The 19,364-nt window shown below is 42.6% G+C and overlaps 1 protein-coding gene across 1 annotated transcript; it reads right to left on the minus strand.

Annotated features, from left to right (window-relative positions):
• Nucleotides 1-334: 334 nt before the first annotated feature.
• Nucleotides 335-16,492, minus strand: RPP40 (ribonuclease P/MRP subunit p40). The gene is made up of 8 exons (XM_061995158.1): nucleotides 16,248-16,492; nucleotides 14,611-14,755; nucleotides 13,320-13,388; nucleotides 11,387-11,482; nucleotides 8,333-8,458; nucleotides 2,763-2,961; nucleotides 1,855-1,989; nucleotides 335-601 (listed from the first exon to the last, which is right to left on the minus strand). Exons 1-8 carry the CDS (start codon nucleotides 16,374-16,376, stop codon nucleotides 403-405), a joined length of 1,098 nt encoding a protein of 365 aa, XP_061851142.1. The 5' UTR covers nucleotides 16,377-16,492; the 3' UTR covers nucleotides 335-402.
• Nucleotides 16,493-19,364: the final 2,872 nt, after the last annotated feature.

The raw sequence follows: 19,364 nt of genomic DNA on the forward strand, positions 1-19,364 counted from the left end.
CATTAATTTGAAGGTTTTATAGTTCTTTAATGTAAAGAAAGAAAACGCTAAATCCCCAAATGAGTTTTTCTCAAATATTTTATCCAGCAATCTGTAAAAGTAACTTTCTAACTCCTAAATTACTCCTAGATAAAAGGAAACCTCCTACAGTCAAATTCCTCAGAACTTAAACTCTCAAAATCACATCTTTTCCTTAGAATTGTGATGTCTTTCAGAAGGCACTGTACAACAGTGAAGAAAGAAAAATCCATCCCTTCCTTGTAGGTCATCCTTTAAGGGATATACAGAATGGGAAAAAACATATACAGCCTCTTGGCACTCCATTGTTACAAAATTACTTGTATAAACAGTGTCTTATTAGTAACATGAGATTATTATAAAACTTCTTCTGTAGATGTAGCTTTATGGAGGACAATCATCATTAGTTCCTACAGCCATCTGAAGCCAGTAGTCCAGATTTCTAAAAATAACAAAGTTGTACAAGTTCTCTCCTCCCTTGTGGAAACCATGTTCACTTTCTCTCCAGGAAACTGGGCTGTCTGCAAAGCCATGAACAGTTAGGGTCAGCCAATATGCCAGCTTTGGTTCACCAAAATAGCAACTGCAAGAAAGAAGACAATGTAATTAATAGTTATAATGGAACAGGGAGCATGTTCAAGTACACAATATGAAGTAAAAAAAATCAGACATGGGCACTTCAGTGAAAATTTGGAATTAACAGTCTAAAAATCCTACTTAGGTACATAATAAATACATTCAAAGTAAAATATTACATCAGAAAACACTAGGAATGAAGGATTGTGTCTTGATTATTCCTACCATACTTGTAGACATGGCAAACTGGTAAGTTACAGCAATTAGAGAAAGTTTGAAGTTGTAAAGAAGCTGTTATGAATTTCCTACAGAATGCATTATCTTTCAGGAAAGAGAACATTTACTGAGAACATTCGCTATCAGGGCAAAAAAACCCCATAAATGTTGGAGGAAGAAACATAGTTGGACTATGCTTCACGACAAATACTTTTACCACCAGAAAGGAAATGGATTACAAATAACGAAAGCCAGACATTATCCTCTGCTCTTAAGGAAAACTAAGGAATTTGTGTTCCAACCCTAACCCATGGAGGCTTTTTGCATGACATTTGAAAATTGCTCAAAGAGTAACCATCATATTCCAGATAAAGCACCAGCAACACTGTAATGAGTCAGTGCTACAGTCATTAGCCACCAAGCACTGTGTCACACAGTGGAAGGAGCTTCCAGAATTTGCTATTGGCAGCACTAATATACTACACAGACAGATACTGCTCTGATCCATGACACACAGACATCATGTAGTTTGGCACAGAATTAGAACTCCAGCTACCCCATCCATCACTATGCAGTGTCCTATGTGACAACATTTCATTCAAAGAAACCCTCAGTATAATGCCATAATAACTTTGAAGCACCTTGTGATACTTTCTGGTATCATAAAGGCATTTTGACAATATCTTCCGTCAGTATTTAAAAATACAAAATCAGATATATTTGAGGGCATCAGATTTTCATAGAGGGAATCTGAAAAATGCAGAAGCTCAGTAGAGCTCGGGTTTCTTAGAAATTAAGAGAAAAAGCAGACATTACTAGGATACAGGGTAGGCATTTTCAAATCTGAAGGATTCAAAAATGTTTATTGCTTTTTTTTATACTAATATTAAGCTTCCAGCTCATTTGCTAACTAAAGAAATTCTTCATCTTGTGTATTTTGCTATTTCCCTCTAACACCACTACTGAGAAACTATTTAAAAGTTATTTCAAAAATTAAAAAGCATTAGACAAGTGTTTTAGTAATGTACTCCTGACAGCCCTTACCACAGCTGCTCCAATAACTGAATTATCTTCTCAGGAATTATAAAGCCTGTGATTGTGCACAAAAAAGCTTTTTCCACCACTGTGTTGGGCTGAGGACAGCAATAGGTTGATAAGAAGCTAGATGATTTGTTGTCTCTGGAAACAAACAAAAACACAACAACAAAAGACAAGTAAAATAAATATACAGTTGTGGTGGTTTGACCCTGGCTGGATGCCAGGTGCCCACCCCATCACTCTATCACCCACCTCAGGGGAGAAAATGAGAGTCTTGTGGGTTGAGATAAAAGCAGTTTAATAAAGAAGCAGCAAAGTGCAAGAAGCGAAGCAAAAGCAGATAAAGCTGTTACTCTCCACTTCCCATCAGCAGCGATGTCCGGCCACCTCCCGAGAAGCAGGGCTTCGGTACACATAGCAGTTGCTTTTGGAAGGCCAGAAATGAATCTTGTCTCCCCTTCCTGCTCCTCTCCCTCAGTTTATATTACTGAGCTGATGTCATACGGTATGGAACATCTCCTTGGTCAGCCTGGGTCAGCTGTTCTGGCTGTGGTCCCTCCCAAGATTGTGCCCACCCACAGCTATTGGTGAAGGTGGGGGAAGGAATGCTGGAGGGACAGCCCTGATGCTGTGTGAGCAGTAGCCATAATATTGATACCAACAGTAAGCACAGCACTGCAAGAGCTGCTCAAGAGCTGCTGTGGAAAGTCACTACCATCCCAGACCCACTACAACAGTATACATGGGTACTCCTAAAAACCCAGAGAAATTCTTCCAGACTCACAAGAAATGCTTAAGTGTGTAACAGACTTCCCACTTACAGAAACATATCTGTCTTTAACTCTTCCTTAAAATATGTTGTGGCTTTCCTTACTTAAAATGTATTAAAAAACCATACAAACTGAAATACTTACAAGCTAACTCGATTCAAGACAGCACCCAGCCATTCAAAGAGTTCCTCTGCACTGCAGGACTCCTCTGGCTTTCCTTGTAGTTCGTTACTTTGCAACAGGGGACACTGCAAGTCCCTTAATGTGCTGAATGTTACTTTTGGCTTCAGGGCCTGGATTTGGTTTTTTGAAAAGTATGACATCAATGTTGATCCCTCTGCACCTTAACAACACAACACCACAAACAGCCGTTAGGAAATTGCTAAATAAAAGGAGCACTGAACACATGAAGCCTTTGTACACGTATACAAGAAAAAGCAGTGTGTAAAACTGCTTACATGCTGTTGCCTTTGGCAAAAAACATAGAATCTTCAGGTTCCTTATTTTCTTGGAAATAAAAATTAGGACAAGATCCAGCAACTCAGTACAGCTCAGTAAATTTAGTATTTAACTAGCAAGTACAAGAGCTGTTGACAGAAAATTCAAGCAGAATGAACTAGGTAAGTAATACCATGAACTGATTAGAGAGAGGAATTCAGAGCAGGGGCCCACGTCAACCGCTTCCCATGACAACGTGGTCTGCAAACACACTCACATTGTTGTACCCATGGCTATATACATGCGGCCAGAGAGCATGTTGCCTTACTAGTGCCCATATGTACATTCCCTTCAGGCTCCACACAGGTGCTCGCTGCTGTAGAAGGGTAATGAATGCCTTATCCCATCAGGTTACCTCTTGCTCAGCATTCATAGAAATGCCATCTCTTCAGGCATTGCAACTTTAGAGGGACAATACATGTGTAAATACACACAAAGATAATGTTTCTCTAGATCAAGTAAAGAGAACAAAGCTCAGATGAATTCAGACACTACATCCTCAAAAACCACTGAGTGTCTAGAGTGATCTCAGCACCACTAATTCACGAAGAACCGCCTCCTGGAGAGAGGATGGCTCCTAAAACTATGAACAATTCCCCTGGAAGAAATTCCTGCAGATGTCAGGAATACCTTGCAAAAGGCTACAGTGTCATTTAAATTCTCCTGCAACAGGCCTTCACAACCGTAGAAAATGTCTTTCTATTATCCTAAAAACTACAGTCTTCTATCCAGCAGGTCGGGTTAGTAGATCTCTTAGCTCTCTCAGCTCAGGGCAGGAACATGTAAGAATCTTTCCAAGAGGTCTTATCCCATCACTAAAGACCACATACTTGATTTCCTAGACGTGACGGCAAACTTAATTCAAGAGCCACCAGAGAAGCACATTCACTGGAGCAGCTGCAAATTTCATCCAACTTCTCATAAAGACTTAAGATTTTTAACTATGCAGGTTTTTGGAGAAAAAACCCTTGATTTCCAGTAAATTGAGAAATCGCCTCCAGATAAGGTGTATTTGGCAGGTCATCTAGTCATCAAGACTAGAGACTCTCCTACTCACCTGGCTAAGGTGCCTGTCATTCCAGAACAACTTTTTCCCTGAATAGTGGAAAAGTGACTACAGGTTTGAAAACAGATTTATTAGTGATGTCCAGAGGAACCGAAGGACTGAAGGGAGAAGGCAGGAGGGTAAAAAATAAACAAAACACAAAAAACCAAACCGTACCACAGTTCTCACTTTACCAGAAGAAGAAAGAAAACCAGTGCCAAGTCTTCAAATGCAGTACAGCCGTAGCAATTAAGTGTACCTCAATAGATTGGTGTGAAACAAAATCTAGGACAGTCAGAAAAGGAGCTGGGGGTGTTGATGGACAAGAGTTACCTGAACATGAGCCAGTAGTGTGCCCAAGTGTCCAAGAAGGCCAATGGTATCTTTGCTTGTATCAGAAACAGTGTGACTAGCAAGACCAGGGAAGGGATTGTCCCCCTGTACTCAGCACTGGTGAGGCTGCACCTTGAATCCTGTGTTCAGTTCTAGGCCTTTCACTAATATATTGAATTGCTGGAGTGCGTCCAGAGACGGTGAAGGGTCTGGAGCATAAGTCTGATGAGGAGCGGCTGAGGGAACTGGGGGTGCTCTGGAGAAGAGGAAACTGAGGGGAGACATAATCAACCTCTACAACTACCTGACAGGAGGCTGTAGTGAGGTGGGGGTTAGTCTCTTCTCCCAAGTAAGAAGTGACAGGGTAAAAGGAAAGGGCCTCAAGTTGCACCAGGGGAGGTTTAGCTTAGAGATTAGGAAGAACTTTTTCGCTGTGAGGGTTGTTAAGACACTGGCACAGGCTGCCCAGGGAGAAAGCAGAGTCCCCATTCCTGGAGATATTTAAAAGCCATGAAGATGAGGTGCTAAGGGACATGGTTTAGTGATGGGCTTGGCACTGTGAGGTGAGTGGTTGGACTCAATGATCTTAAAGGTCTTTTCCAACCAGAATGACTCAATGAAAGGCTATGTTCCTTCAACACCAGTAAGTGATCCAAAACTGCAGGTAATATTCTAAAAGTCTAACCTAGACTGAAAACCTAACCTAGCCAAGCATATTGGAAATTAAGAGACATTAACTAACTTCCTTTCTGAAGCAGTAAAATAATTGACATGCAATCAGTTCTCCTAAATTCCAGACAACATATTTTTTCATAAAGTAACAATGGGAGTCAAGGAGACCAAGAACCAATATCTTGCTCATGAGAAGTCTGAAGTCCAGTATGGCATCTAAATACATCAGGAAAAGCATGTATGAACAGAAGAAATTCAAGAACACAGCAGAGTTCAGTGCAGAATACAATATTCAAAACTTGCTATCAAAAAATATGGTCTGCTTAAACTCCAACAGCCATGTCACTCATGAAGGACAATCACTTGGGAGAGTAGAAAAAAGAGGGCTAAACTTATTCTTTTCAGTTATCCATTAAAAAAGGTTGGCCAAGCACTGAAGGGCACAGTGACAAATTCAGACAGCCATTGAATTCTTGTTAATTTAATATTTTTATACAGATATATTTAAGTCTGAAGTAGACTACAACAGATGATGTTCCTTCAGCCTGTGCTTCCTATCGGCATTTGTCAGATTAACAGGTTCAAATAGAAAGGCCAAAGCATCTTGGGATGCATCAGGAAGAGTGTGGCCAACAGGTCGAGGGAGGTTCTGTTCCCCCTCTTCTCTGCCTTGGTGAGGCCTCATCTGGAGTCCTGTGTCCATTTCTGGGCTCCTCAGCTCAAGAGGGACAGAGAACTTCTGGAGAGAGTCCAGCACAGGGCCACCAAGATGATCAGGGGACTGGAGCATCTTCCTTATGAGGAAAGGCTGCAGGAACTGGGGCTGTTTAGTCTGGAGAAGAGGAGACTGAGGGGGGACCTCATTAATATTTACAAATATCTAAACGGTAGGTGTCAGGAGGCTGGGGCATCACTTTTTTCTATAGTAGCTAGCAACAGGACAAGAGGTAATGCGGTGAAGCTGGAATACAAAAAATTCTGTTTAAACATAAGAAAAAACTATTTTACTGTTCAGGTGAGGGTGCCCTGGCACAGGCTGCCCAGGGAGGGTGTGGAGGCTCCTTCCTTGGAGGTCTTCAAGACCTGCCTGGACATGCTCCTGTGTGACCTGATCTAGGTGACCCTGCTTCTGCATGGGGGTTGGACTAGATGATCTCTAAAGGTCCCTTCCAACTCCTACCATTCTATGATTCTATGAAATACTGTGTAACATTGCCCTAAAATTCTTACTCAGATATAAAAAATTATACATTTTAAATGACCACTGCCTCAGCTAGATTCTTAACTTTAGGAAATCTCAAAGAGTGCAGCCAAGACTCCAACAGAAAATTCCTCTAGCTACAGCACAGCTTTCCATGTCAACAACTAGGCACATTGTCAAAGTTTTTTGGAGGACAGTGAAATGCAGCCAATAAACATTTTAAATTGTCATAGAAATTACAGCAGTAGAAAAGAGAAGAAAAGATTGTTAGGCCTCGGTCATTAAAGACATAAGACACTCCATATTTCCTTTTTCTGTTCCTCTTGGTCCCAGAACCACTATGTGGGAAAAAACAGGTAGGAAAGCAACAAAACCAAATCCTGCTATTTGGAAAGTCGTAGAATGTTTATAGGTTTGCAGCAGTGCTGGCCAGAGCAAGAAACACCAGTTATGAGCAGGAAGGCTGAAAGCAAAGTGTTCAATGCACGAACAATTGCCAAAATAAACCCCTCTTTTCTTTCTATAAAAGTTTTACTGTTGTCAGTACTAAGGAATTAAAAGTCTTTTGTTTGTTAGGAGCACATGATGCCTGTGCAAAAAGGCATTCAGATTTAACTCTCTACGCAGGAAATGATTGATCTAATCTGGGGTTTTTTTGTCTGTAAGAAAGTGAGTAAAAGGAATGCCTTAGCTCCTGAATGCTGCTACACTGGCAGCAAGCAACACAAGAAACATACTGGCCCTAGAGGCATTTTGCTCTCTGCCCAAGGTTAGTAAATCCAAGCAAGCTGAGCCTGAAGATTCGCCACCTTACTTGGATTTCTGTCACCATTTATGGTAGCAACAACCCTCACACTGACTCTTTCCTGAAGACTGAAAGGACGGGACTTGTAAGCTTTCAACAACTTCTGTATGACAAACTAGGAAGGACCTCTCTTATATGATTACCACTTAAAAAAGGGAAACATGAAGGGATAAAGTGAAACATGAGACACTGCTAAAGGAGCCTGTAAGCAGCTTTAATTTCTCAGGTCAATTAACTTTCTCTCAATCTTTGTCTTGAAGAGCCAGGAAAGAGTAACAATGTAAAGAGCAGATGAAAAACCATTCTCAAGGACCTCTCTAACATGCCTTCTCCCTACTATGGAGACTGAAGGCAGAACCACACTAAAATCTACACAGCTATGATGAAGAAAACCCTTTTTTCTATGCAAATGCTATGTATCTCTAGAAACAGCCTGTTCTGAGGTCATACAAGTGACTGATGACTTTGGAAAATGACCCTCAGAGGAAGAACAACACTGAAATCCCAGAGGAAATATTAATGGAATTAGAAACAAGTAGATAAATGGATACCAGAAGAAGGGTGATTTGAGACAATGCAATTTCTTGTAACTACCTCTTACTCTGCTCCAATTTCAAACAAGTGCTCGATAACAAGGTGATAAAACAGCAGACTGCGTGTCTGTCAGTGTACACAGCCCATGATGGAAACAGGGGCTCTGTACATGTTCTCTAACTACTGATGAATTTAAAGTTCCCCATCTCAAGTACTATACCAAGTATGTAACTTATGTGTATTAATAAAAACCACCAAGAAATGTGTGTTGATAACGGTTACAGATGGCACAAATTCATAAAGAAGAGGCAGCACTATCAAACAGGCAAAGTGACACCAGAAAGCCTGAGCCACATGAAGACATGGAAATGAAGCAACTAACAGATCTCCTATGAATCATTGCTGTGTTCCTGCACTGAAGAGTTCTCCTGTATAGGAAGGAACACATCTGCCCACACCCCAAATAAATAAACAAAACAAACAAAAGGTCACATCTAAACATACTTTAATCTAACTTTCCCCTCCACTAAAAATGCATTTGGACAAGCACAAGAAAAGTACAGTAAACTAAAAATAATTGGACTTTGTGTCAGTTACATTTTAGTTTTACATTTAGTTCTAATTACCTGTATTATACCAAGCCAGTAGGAAGTCAAACTCTAAAGGTTTCTTTTCTTTCAAAGCCCAAAGCACCCTGTTATGTTTCTTGCTATCAGGGTGAAAGCCGGAATCAGTCAAGTCAATAGTTATAACTGCAAAAAATGTACAAACCCAATTGTTATCTCCATTGCAATACATTTTAATATTAAATTCATTAAGAATTAAAAGAACACACAGAAACCAAAGAACATTAAACTTCTCTTTAATGTATAAAGCACCTTTATAAAATATTTGATTTGGATCTATTCAAGGAGAAGAGAGAAATATATGCAAGGTGGATAAAGGGCCTGGTTGCTTGGGAAGTGTAGAGGAACATCGTCAGAGTATGTGGGGACAAAACCAGAAAAGCCAAAGCCCTTTTGGTATTAAACCTGGCCAAGGAAGTAAAGGAAAACAAGAAGGGCTTTTTCAAATGCATCAGCAGCAAAAGGAAGATTAAGGAGAACATGAACTGTCTGATGAACAAGGAGGGTGTCCTGGTAACAGAGGACGCAGAGAAGGCAGAGCTACTGAATGCCTTCTTTGCCTCAGTGTTCAATGTCAAGGCCAGCCCTCAGGAAGCCCAGTCCCTGGAGGACAGTAGAATAGTCTGGAGGATGGGAGGCCTCCCCTTGGTGGACAAGGATGAGGTTAGAGACCTGTTGGGCAAGCTGGACATCCACAAACCTATGCAACCTGACAAGATGCACCCAAGAATGCTGAGGGAGCTGGCTAGTGTTATTGTTAAATTGCTCTCTATCATTTTTGAAAGATTGTGGAGGACTGGCAAGGTGTCTGAGGACTGGAGAAAGGCCAATGTCACTGCAGGCTTCAAAAAGGGCAAGAAGGAGGACCCAGGAAACTTGGTCAGCCTCACTTCCATCCCTGGAAAGGTGATGGAACAGCTCATCCTGGATTCCATCACAAAACACATGAAGGAAAATGAGATTATCAGGAGGAGTCAACATGGATTCACCAAGAGGAAATCCTGTTTGACCAACCTGATAGCCTTCTATGAGCGCATAACTGGCTGGCTAGATGAGGGGAGAGCCATGGATGTCATCTACCTTGACTTCAGCAAGGCTTTTGACACTGTCTCCCATAACATCCTCATCAGAAACCTCAAGCAGTGTGGCTTGGATGAGTGGACAGTGAGGTGGATGGAGAGTTGGATGAATGACAGAGCCCAGAGGGTGATGATCAATGGCATGGAGTCGAGTTGGAGGCCTGTGGCCAGTGGAGTTCCACAGGGATGAGTTCGGGGGCCAGTCTTGTTCAACATCTTCAACAGGGACAAGTGCAGAGTCCTGCATGTGGAGAGGAACAACCTCATGCACCCGTACAGGCTGGGGACTGACGTGCTGGAGAGCACCCTGCAGAGTGAGTACTGGTTGACAATAAACTAAACCTGAGCCAGCAATGTGCCCTCATGGCCAAGAAGGCCAATGACATTCTGGGGTGCATAAAGAAGAGTGTGGCCAGAAGGTCAAAGGAGGTTCTTCTCCTTCTCTACTCTGCCCTAGTAATGCCTCATCTGGTGTTCTGTGTCCACTTCCGGGCTCCTCAGCTCCAGAGGGACAGAGAACTTTTAGAGAGAGTCCAGCACCGTGTCACCAACATGACCAGGGGACTGGAGCATCTTCTTTATGAGGAAAGGCTGTGGGATCTGGAATTGTGCAGCTTGGAAGAGACTGAGGGGGGACTTCATTAATACTTAAAAGTATTTGAAAAGTGTGTGTTAAGGGGATGGGGTAACACTTTTCTGTAGTGTCCAGTGAATAGACAAGGGGTAATGGACAAAAGCTGGAACACAAAAAATTCCACATAAACTTAAGGAGAAACTTCTTTCTCACGAGGGTGAGGGAGTCCTGGCACAGGCTGCCCAGGGAGGGTGTGGAGTCTCCTTCTCTGGAGGTTTTCAAAACCCTCCCGGACATGTTCCTGTGTGACCTGATCTGGGCGAATCTGCTTCAGCAGGGAGGTTAGATCTTTAGAGGTGACTTCCAACCCCTACTCTTCTGTGGTTTTGTAATTATGCAAATACAACTCCCCATTATGGAAACAAATATTCACCTCCTGCTGTCCTTATTTTGATATAATCTGGAACTGCCTTCTCATGATGAGAGGGATAGATTCCTTTTGTAATGGCAGTGATGGAAGTCCTAAAGCTGTGTCCTAAAAATATCCTGGTAAACAGGCAAGCTTTTAGCATTAAAAAAGGGAGAGTTTCTAACATCAAAAGCCACTTAAGATGGCAATGACACTTTTTCTCAATGTTTTTGTCTAAATGAATTGGTCTCAGGCACAAAGTTACATTTCTTTTAAAGACAGAAATTTCATCATAGGTTTTACTTTAACAAACTGAGTAATAAAATGTCATTGCAGTTTGCCAAACCTCTTATAGATTAACAAGTTTCCCCTTCTAAAGTTTTCAGGTAACTACCTATTAGAACTGCAGGTTCTAATACATTTGAGATGGCATAGTGTTCGTGGGTTTAATTATTTACCAAAAAATCTTAACAAAAAGTCACACTATGTTTCCTCTGTGGCTGTTAAAAAATTACATTTTCCAATTGGTATACAGACATCAGCATTTTAAATGTGTCAAGAGTAATACGATTGTCCCTTTGAAGCAAGCAGTTTTGAGTGGGGCTCGTCACTGAATTTGTTTTTGTACAGTGTGCAGATTTTAAACTCTACCTTAACTAGTGATTTTTATTTAAATCAGAAGGCACAGTTACTGTGCACAGTAAACAAAAATTGAGTCCTTTACCACTCCAGTAAAAACAACAAAATGAAAAGCCCAGTGATTAAAAACCCTACACAATACCCAAAAGATCACGTTTTTTTTCCTTACAACTGCCTTACTATTTGGGAAAAGTATTTTTTCTCTTCATGAAATCCTTGTATCTGCCCCTGGAAAAACACAACCTAGAAAAGAATCAGTTTTAAGGGAAGCTTCAGTTTGCTGGTTTAACGTCCTAACAAGGTGCCTCACGGAGAGATCCGAAACAAGCACTGTTAATATAAACAATACTTACTATATCTCATTGCTTTTTTGCCAGAATACTGAGAAGGGCGACCTTGCAGTCCAAGTTCCTCGTAAGTATCCTTATCCACTGATAGAATTAGTTTTCCTATAAACAAAACAAACTTTAATACAAATAATCTTCTACTTTCAAGTCCTCTGAGAACTGTGTATCTTATACAGTGTCAGCTTTGGATCAATGGCATTAGTAACATAATCCAGACTCTTTAGTTCCTGTTAAATGGATTACCAGATGAACAAAAAATACGTGTTATAACTGAATTACTCTTTTTTTTATCAAAGAGGTCTTATGAACTAGGATGAGAAAAGTGTAATATTATTCCCAAGATAGTCATAGCTTTTTTACTGTACTATGTCACTTCATGGCCTCAGTCTTTCCTGCACTGGTCCCCTAGCATTTGCTGTGTTGTTGGCCAAACACTGTAGCTCTTTCAACACCAGCAGGAGTACTCATATTGAATAAACTGGTCTTATTAGCAATGAGCTGGAATATCTCCACTTCCATGTTCATAAACCAAATCTGGCAGCTACCACTGGGTACAGAATTTCACACCAGAGATCTCTACTACAGCCTTTTGATTCCACTGTACGAGTAGAATATAGAATACAAACAAATAAGGCTGCTGATTTCAGTTGGTGACATAACCAGGAATGGTAATGCTGCCTCTGCAATAAATGTGCACAATTACAGTTACTGTACCATACAAATGCAGGCACTACCAAGCATCCCAGCTCAAGAGGGATAGGGAACTGCTGGAGAGAGTCCAGCAAAGAGCCACCAAGATGATCATGGGACTGGAATATCTTCCTTATGAGGAAAGGCTGCGGGAACTGGGGCTGTTTAGTCTGGAGGAGACTGAGGGGGGATCTCATTAATATTTATAAATATAAAAACAGTGGATGTCAGTAGTTTGGGGCATCCCTTTTTTCTGTTGTATCTAGCAAAAGAACAAGGGGTAATGGGATGAAGCTGGAACACAAAGAAAAAAATACGGAACACAAAGAAACCCTATTTTACTGTTGAGGTGAGGGAGCCCTGGCACAGGCTGCCCAGGAAGGGTGTGGAGTCTCCTTCCATGGAGGTCTTCAAGACCCACCTGGATATGTTCCTGTGTGACCTGATCTAGGTGGATCTGCTTTAGCATGGGGGTTGGACTAGATAATCTCTAAAGGTCCCTTCTAATCCCTATCATTCTATGATTCTATGATCTGTTGTGCCAGGATTGTGCTAACAGAGCACACAAGAGAATTAATCCTCTAAAGAAACTGAATTTACTCACACCCTGATTGGTATCTGTCATATTACACCGTCCTATGCTAGAGGGTTTACAGACCAATGTGTGTTTCTCTTGTACCTGATGTTTTGCAAAATGGAAACAAGATGACATCTTTGAAGCCCAAAGTAGCTTCATTATTATATCTGCATGTAGAATCCCACTCCAGATGAAACATTTTGTTAATAAAACCATGATGGAACTGCAACAGAGTATTGTAACAAGTCAAATAATTCTCAAGGAACAAACATGGAATATTTTAAAAGTGACCTCAGTAGTGCTGACAATTTTTATTTTTGGTACAAATTCTGTCTTTAAGACCAGTAGGAAACAAGAAGTTGGAACGCAGTACTTTCACAGAAATAACCCTCTATAGCAATTGCAATTATGGTTGGAGCATTGACAATCTCATATGATACATATGTGAAGCGGATTTCATTTCCTTTAGAATAAATATATAATTTCACAGTATGTTTTTATGAGTCAAACATATTTCTAAATGACATTGACAAGTATCAGCATTAGATTTTCCAGTTTGTATGACCCTAAATGGAAAAAAAAATCCAAAACAACAAAAAACCACCAAACAAACAACCAAAAAAACCCCAAGCCCATAATCAGTATGTATGTATTACTAAAACAAAAACGTACCATTTGGTAGCAGAGCTGCAGTATTATCTTGATCAATTTTTGTGTTATAGCTAAGTGCATAGCATGAACCTTTAAATATAGAGCAGAAAACCATGAGATTACACAGTGTCCAAAGACAGGCATGACAACATGGAAGATTCACCTCAAGACAATCAAATGTGACAAATGCCATTTGAATCACTTCAAACCTTTCTGTTTTCTCAAGCAAAAGAGCATTTAGTTATTATTTTTGTAACCCTTGGATTGGCACAATTTTCAAGGACCTGTAATACAGATAACATTAACAATATGCCCACTATGAAAACACTTGATTTCTACCTGCAACCCTCCCCACTCAGCACATAGAAAACCCCATTTTTTCCCAGATGCATTTGTAGTATTAGTCCACATGAAGACCAGGTGGAAGATGTGCATGTTAATAAATGCATTTTGTGACATTATCCACCACAACCAGTTTTGGGTTTAAAAATACAAGAGTCAGATACTTTAAACTTGGTGTACAAATATCATACTGCTCCCATGAAACTACCATTAACAGGACTAAAGGAAATAGACAGTGTTTAGAAAGTAATGGACCCCATTCTCCCATTTCACCTATGTGCTCTTTTCTCTTGTTAAGGCTTTTTTCCTCCCTGATAAACATCAGAGAGGCACAAACATTTATCATAAGCCAAGTGAGTGAGGCCTGTTTGATGAAAACAGCATGTTTTGAGTATGCAATAGCAAGTTGTCTGGGCAAAAGTTGCATCTTCACATCCTCTTTGCTCTTACTCTGTAAGGGTGAGTTACTGCAGCTCCATTACAAAAAAAACCCACCAACTCCAAACCAACCCCAAAACACAACCCCATCCCTCAAAAAAGGGTTTTTTTCCTCTTTTTGTGTTGCCTTCTGTGGAACACATCTAATGCAGCTCTATGTTGAAATATGAAGGAATCAGAAAGGGAGAAGGACGTTGATTTCTACAGGAATCTGCATAAAGATGAGATGTAGAACATAAGCAGGTATGAGGATACATGGAAGCCCGCTTGACAGATTGCTTGCAGAATTGAGATGAAATAGGGAGAAATAAAGAGGGAACTGTTAATGAAGTTTTGAACCCACTGGGTGTACACAAATGCTGACACACCACAAAGCAGGAAAAAAGTAAATAAACGAATACAAAATTTTCTTAGTATTTTCCTTCCTTTCCTTTAAAATACTTTTGAGAATAAATAATCATAAACTGATTCTACTGTGTGACCAAAAACACGCAGCTTTATTGCATTTGTCATGTTCCAATCACCTTCTTACCTTTCTTCACAAAAGCATCAACGAATTCGTGAGCAACCAATTCATGAACCAACAAATTCCTCACCAGGTAGTACTCTCCCAGATCTGCAATGGTACTCTTCAGCACTTCAGGTAGTATGCCACATTCAGGGATCAAAAAAGACACCTGTCAGGAACATATTTGTAATGTAAGTCACATCCTAAAAGCTGTTCTCAAAGAAACGTAAGAAACAAAATAAGAAATATTATTTTCAAATAAACCAGTAGGTTACACCAAAATGAGACGAAGAAAAAATCATTTCAAGTTATTGGCTTCAAAACATATCAACTTGCAAAAAGTCTCCACGTGCAGCAGAGACCTATTTTGGTTTTTGCACTTTCCATGCCATACAGTAGCATTCAAGGTGGTGTATGATTTTACACAGCACGACTTAATTAACAATCCTGCTTCACATCATTACAAACGTAGCTTCCAGTTGCACTGGAACACTTCCTTCTGCCCTTGCTGCAGGAAGCAGTTCCAACTAAAAACATTGCATTTGTGTAATCTGAGTGGAAATGCGAAGATCAAAGTAGAATTTAGATTGCCTTTTAAAGCAATGCATTCTCCTCAGTAAAATATTTTGGAGGTCAGGAGAGTGAACAGACCACCAGAACAAAACTTGAAGATGGGCTTATGATTTTAAAAAATGTCATAAGGTCTATGTTAAGGCTAAAACTTGTGCAGCAGGTCTCTAATTTAAAGGCAGGAAACTGATTTTCAAGAGAGATGAGCACCTAGGTTTTCTTATCATCTCACCACTCTGACTTTTGGTCCAATTGCCTACTTTTAATTTGCCTTTTGGCTTAAAATCTTTCCTGTACATGTTTTACGGATAGAAAGAGCTCTTAAATCTGGGAGACGAGAGCAAACAAGATTATTATGTGAGCAAGTACCAAGTTTCCCTAAAACACATGTACAAGCAGCATAAAGGTTCATCCCCTTGCTCCTTCCCACTGCACCCCTCAAAAACCTCTTTTTGTTTCTGAAACAGAGGAGCTCATAGAGAACAGGTACACATCTCCCTTTGCACACATACATACAAGAGGAATAAAAAGTGACGGATGGGTTGCCTGCCACACAAGTAGGGAGCTTTCCAGTTCGGTGCTAAAAACAGTACTACGGAAACGGCAAGTAGATCTGCCTGACACTTGCAGCAGGCAAAGAAAGGAGAGCGAGTGGGCAAAACCTGTCTGTTGTAACACTGAGCAGTGCAAAGCGATGAAGCAGTTGTGAATGACGGCATGACATGATACTCTGTCAGAGAAGAGATAACATGAAAAAGAGGACTTCAGGGTACACCTGCAGTCGTCTTCAGCTGAGACCTCCCTCACTACTGGGGACCTCCCTCACTCGCTTGGGATGGGAAGCGGTGGGTGCCGCTCCTTGTGTTACTTGCCGAACAGGGCTAACAAAACACGGGCACCTCCCTCGCCGGCTGTACCCCTTTTCTAGCCGGCGTGAAATCTGCCCCGGAAGCAGCGTGGGGCGCGGGGGAGCATCCTCAATGCGCCTCTTTTTAAGGGCTGACGGGCAGGCGGGACGGGACGGCCCGGCCTGCGGGCTGCCTCCTGCCCCCGGCACGGCCCGCCGCTCGCTCCCTGTCTCCCTCACTCACGCGGCAGTTGTAGGCGTGCTCCCGGACGTGCACCGCGTGCCGCGACCGCTCGTGCCGCGCGTGGCCCTTCTCGCACACCAGCAGGTGCCGCGGCGCCTGCCACAGCCGCTGCAGCGACGGCACCGACATCCTCCGCCGGCTCCGCGCCCCGCAGAGCGCACTCCGACCGCCGCGCTCGCCGCCGCCACAGGCCACCCGCAACGGGCACAACCAGGGAGGCGAGGCGCAGCGGCGCGCGGAGGAAGCGAGCGATGAGCCCACTTCCGCCGGCAGCGCCGCTCCCCTGAGCACCGCCGCGACGCGGCCGCCGTGTGCGCACGCGCGGCAGAGGGCGCGACGGGCGGCTCCGCGCTGAGGGGCGGCCCCTGCGCTCAGGGCGGGATGGGCGTTTGGTCTGCACGGGCCCAGTGCAACCCCGGCAATAGGCGTGAGGAAGCGTTTCCTAGGGTGGCTGGTGGCACTGGACAGCCTTCTAGATGTCGAGCAACCAGCTTTCTTCTAATTTACAGCAGAGGTGTGTGAGCGCTGTGCAACAGCCCACTGCCGAAATACTGTCCGGTTTCACCGGGGCCTCGAAGAGACACACAGAGTGTGTGAATTGCTCTTGAAAATCTGTGGTCTGTTAGATCTCTGAGCACATTTGTAGTAACAGCTGCAGTTTTATGAGATTATGAAGATACTGTGCTCACTGTCTCTGCAAGTAGGACTGCTCGGTTTAGCAAGCACAGTGCCCAAGGTCTGTGGCATTGGGCTGTGTCTCCCATGTGTTCCATCTGCTTATTCTATACATGGTGTATTTAATATAAAGAATATACAAAAAAAGTCTTCTTTCTCTCTGTTGTGGTTTAAGGCCAGCCAGTAATGAAGCACCATGCAGCTTGCTCACTCCCCACGCGCACACACACTCACCTCCCGTAGGATAGCAGAGACCCCAACAAGGTGGGAGAAGAAAAAGTAAGTAAGGGCCTTGTGAACTGAGACAAAGCAGGGAGGGCTCACTGCCAGTTATGGTTCTGGGCAAAACAGACCCAACTACTCAACTTAGGGAGGAGAACAAGAACAGTTTAATCCACCACCAACTAGAAACAGAAGAGACAAAAGGCAAAACTAGAGCAAGATTATGAGGAAGAAATACAACCAGCACTTTAAGATCACTTACCACCACCCCTCCCTTCTTCCCAGGTTCAGACACCTGACCCTGGTATCCCTACCTCGTCCCTCTCAGCAGGGCAGGGGAACAGGGAATGGGGGATGTGGTCAGTCTCTGCTGCTTCTCCTCAGTGGAAGAGGACTCCTGACATTCTGCTTCTGCTCCAAAACAGGGTCCTTTCCATGGGATACACCCCCTAACAAACCTCTCCAGAGTGAGACCCTCCCAAGAGCTGCAGCTCCTCACAAACTCCTCCTTGTGGGTCTCCTCTGCAGCACCACAACTCCAGGCACATTCTGCACCAACACCAACTTCTCACAGAGTCATGGCACCTATGGGCACAGCCACCCCTGGTGCAGGCTCCTCCACAAGCTGCTCACAGCTTCACCATCACCCTCCATGGGTTGCAGGGGGACAGCTGCCATCTCACCACGGGATGCAGGTGAGTCTCTGCTCCATCACTCCTCCTCCTCTTTTCCCTCACTGACCTTGGAGTTCGCATGTTCACTCCCCTCTCATCCCACTCTTTCCACTACCTGCCAGGAAGAACAACCCTCCTCTTTTGGCTGCTTCTTCTTTGAAAAATGACCACAGAGGTGCCCAGTTGGCCCAGCTCCAGAGATGGGTCTGACTTAGAGCCAAGGAAAGTTTCAAGCAACTTCTCACAGGAGCTGCTGTTGCAGCTCCTTCCCCGTTACCAGAAACAGCTCCTCATGAACCCAACATACCACTTTCTTGCAGTTTTTCTCTTCCTGCTCCTCCTGATTTAGTTTAAAATGCTTTCTAGTAACTACATTGTTAAGGGTGTATTGTAACCTTACTTAAAAGACTACTTGAGTCTGTTCAACAGACATCCATCAAGCTGGCAAACCTGACGCTCGGTTTTGATGCCAGTTTGACAACAGTAGTCCTAGAGATCTCAAGCTTGCCCTAGGGAGGTCTTGACCTGCTATTTCTAGATTTGATATTTGGTGTAAATGCCCAGGGTCACAAGAATTTGGTGACCCTTAGGTGGTCAGATGCCAAGAGGACAAGTTTATTTGGTATAGATTAATATAGGAACTTTGTTTGGTATAGAAAAGTATAAGTTACAGGTCATTTGTTCAACAACTGCACTGTTACACAGATATGAGCCATAAAATTCCTACGATTTTACTCATTCACCAGCTACATAGTTTTGTGTTTTGATATCATAACTCAAGCCCTCTTGTTCCCTCCCTGGTCAGTTATTGACTGTTTAGCTGAGGTAAATAGGTAGCAAATAAGTTTTCCAGGTCTAGTCTGGTGAATTTATGTCATGGCTCCAGCTTTAGCAGTTGGTAGGCCCAGACTCCTCTTGTAGCACAGACTGCTTTTTTCCGGTGCTCTGTCCTTTTTTGGGTCTGCCTGATGTTGCTGACCTAATAGCTATAAATAGCTGGCAGTATGAAAAAGCTGCTGCTTGCAAGGCCTGTGTTACAGAGTTGTGCTTGCCTGACAGAAGGAGGGATGCCACCCAGAAGTTACTAGTTCAGCACTTCTGTCTCATCGGGCTGATTCAGACCCACTTGTTTCAGGGCATGTGCTTTCCGAGTGCCTGTTTACTGCTGTGACATCCAGATGCTGCTGCTCTGAACTCGGTGGCTTGTGGCCTCCAGTACATGAGACTGAGACAAAGCTACATGCTACAAGGTCACGGGCTCGTTAACGTTGATGGAAGAGTGCTGAATTCTGCACTTATATGGCCTGGATAAAGCGGTTTAATTGGATTATTATGAATCAAGAAAAAAAGGGCTATATAATCACAGTTGCCTTCTAATTTAAAGGATGCAAACGTTAGTGAGAAAAGCACTATATGATTAATGTCAGTTATTCTCATACTTGCAAACAGAAGCCTCTGTGTGTGCATAAAAACATCACACTGTGATGATCAGAAAGCCTGTTCTACTGAAGGGGTGAAAAGTTCAAGCATCTGATCATTAAGCCAG

This window comes from Colius striatus, chromosome 4, assembly GCF_028858725.1.
Source record: "Colius striatus isolate bColStr4 chromosome 4, bColStr4.1.hap1, whole genome shotgun sequence".
In the NCBI taxonomy this organism is placed as follows: Eukaryota; Metazoa; Chordata; class Aves; order Coliiformes; family Coliidae; genus Colius; species Colius striatus.

Coding starts and splice junctions, on each gene's coding strand:
- RPP40 (XM_061995158.1), bottom strand. CDS start 16,376: ATGTCGGTGCCGTCGCTGCAGCGGCTGTGGCAGGCGCCGCGGCACCTG. Junction 11,483..13,319: donor TGCAGCTCTGCTACCAAATG/GTACGTTTTTGT, acceptor TTTTGTTTATAG/GAAAACTAATTCTATCAGTG. Junction 2,962..8,332: donor ACTGGCTTGGTATAATACAG/GTAATTAGAACT, acceptor TGTGTTGTTAAG/GTGCAGAGGGATCAACATTG.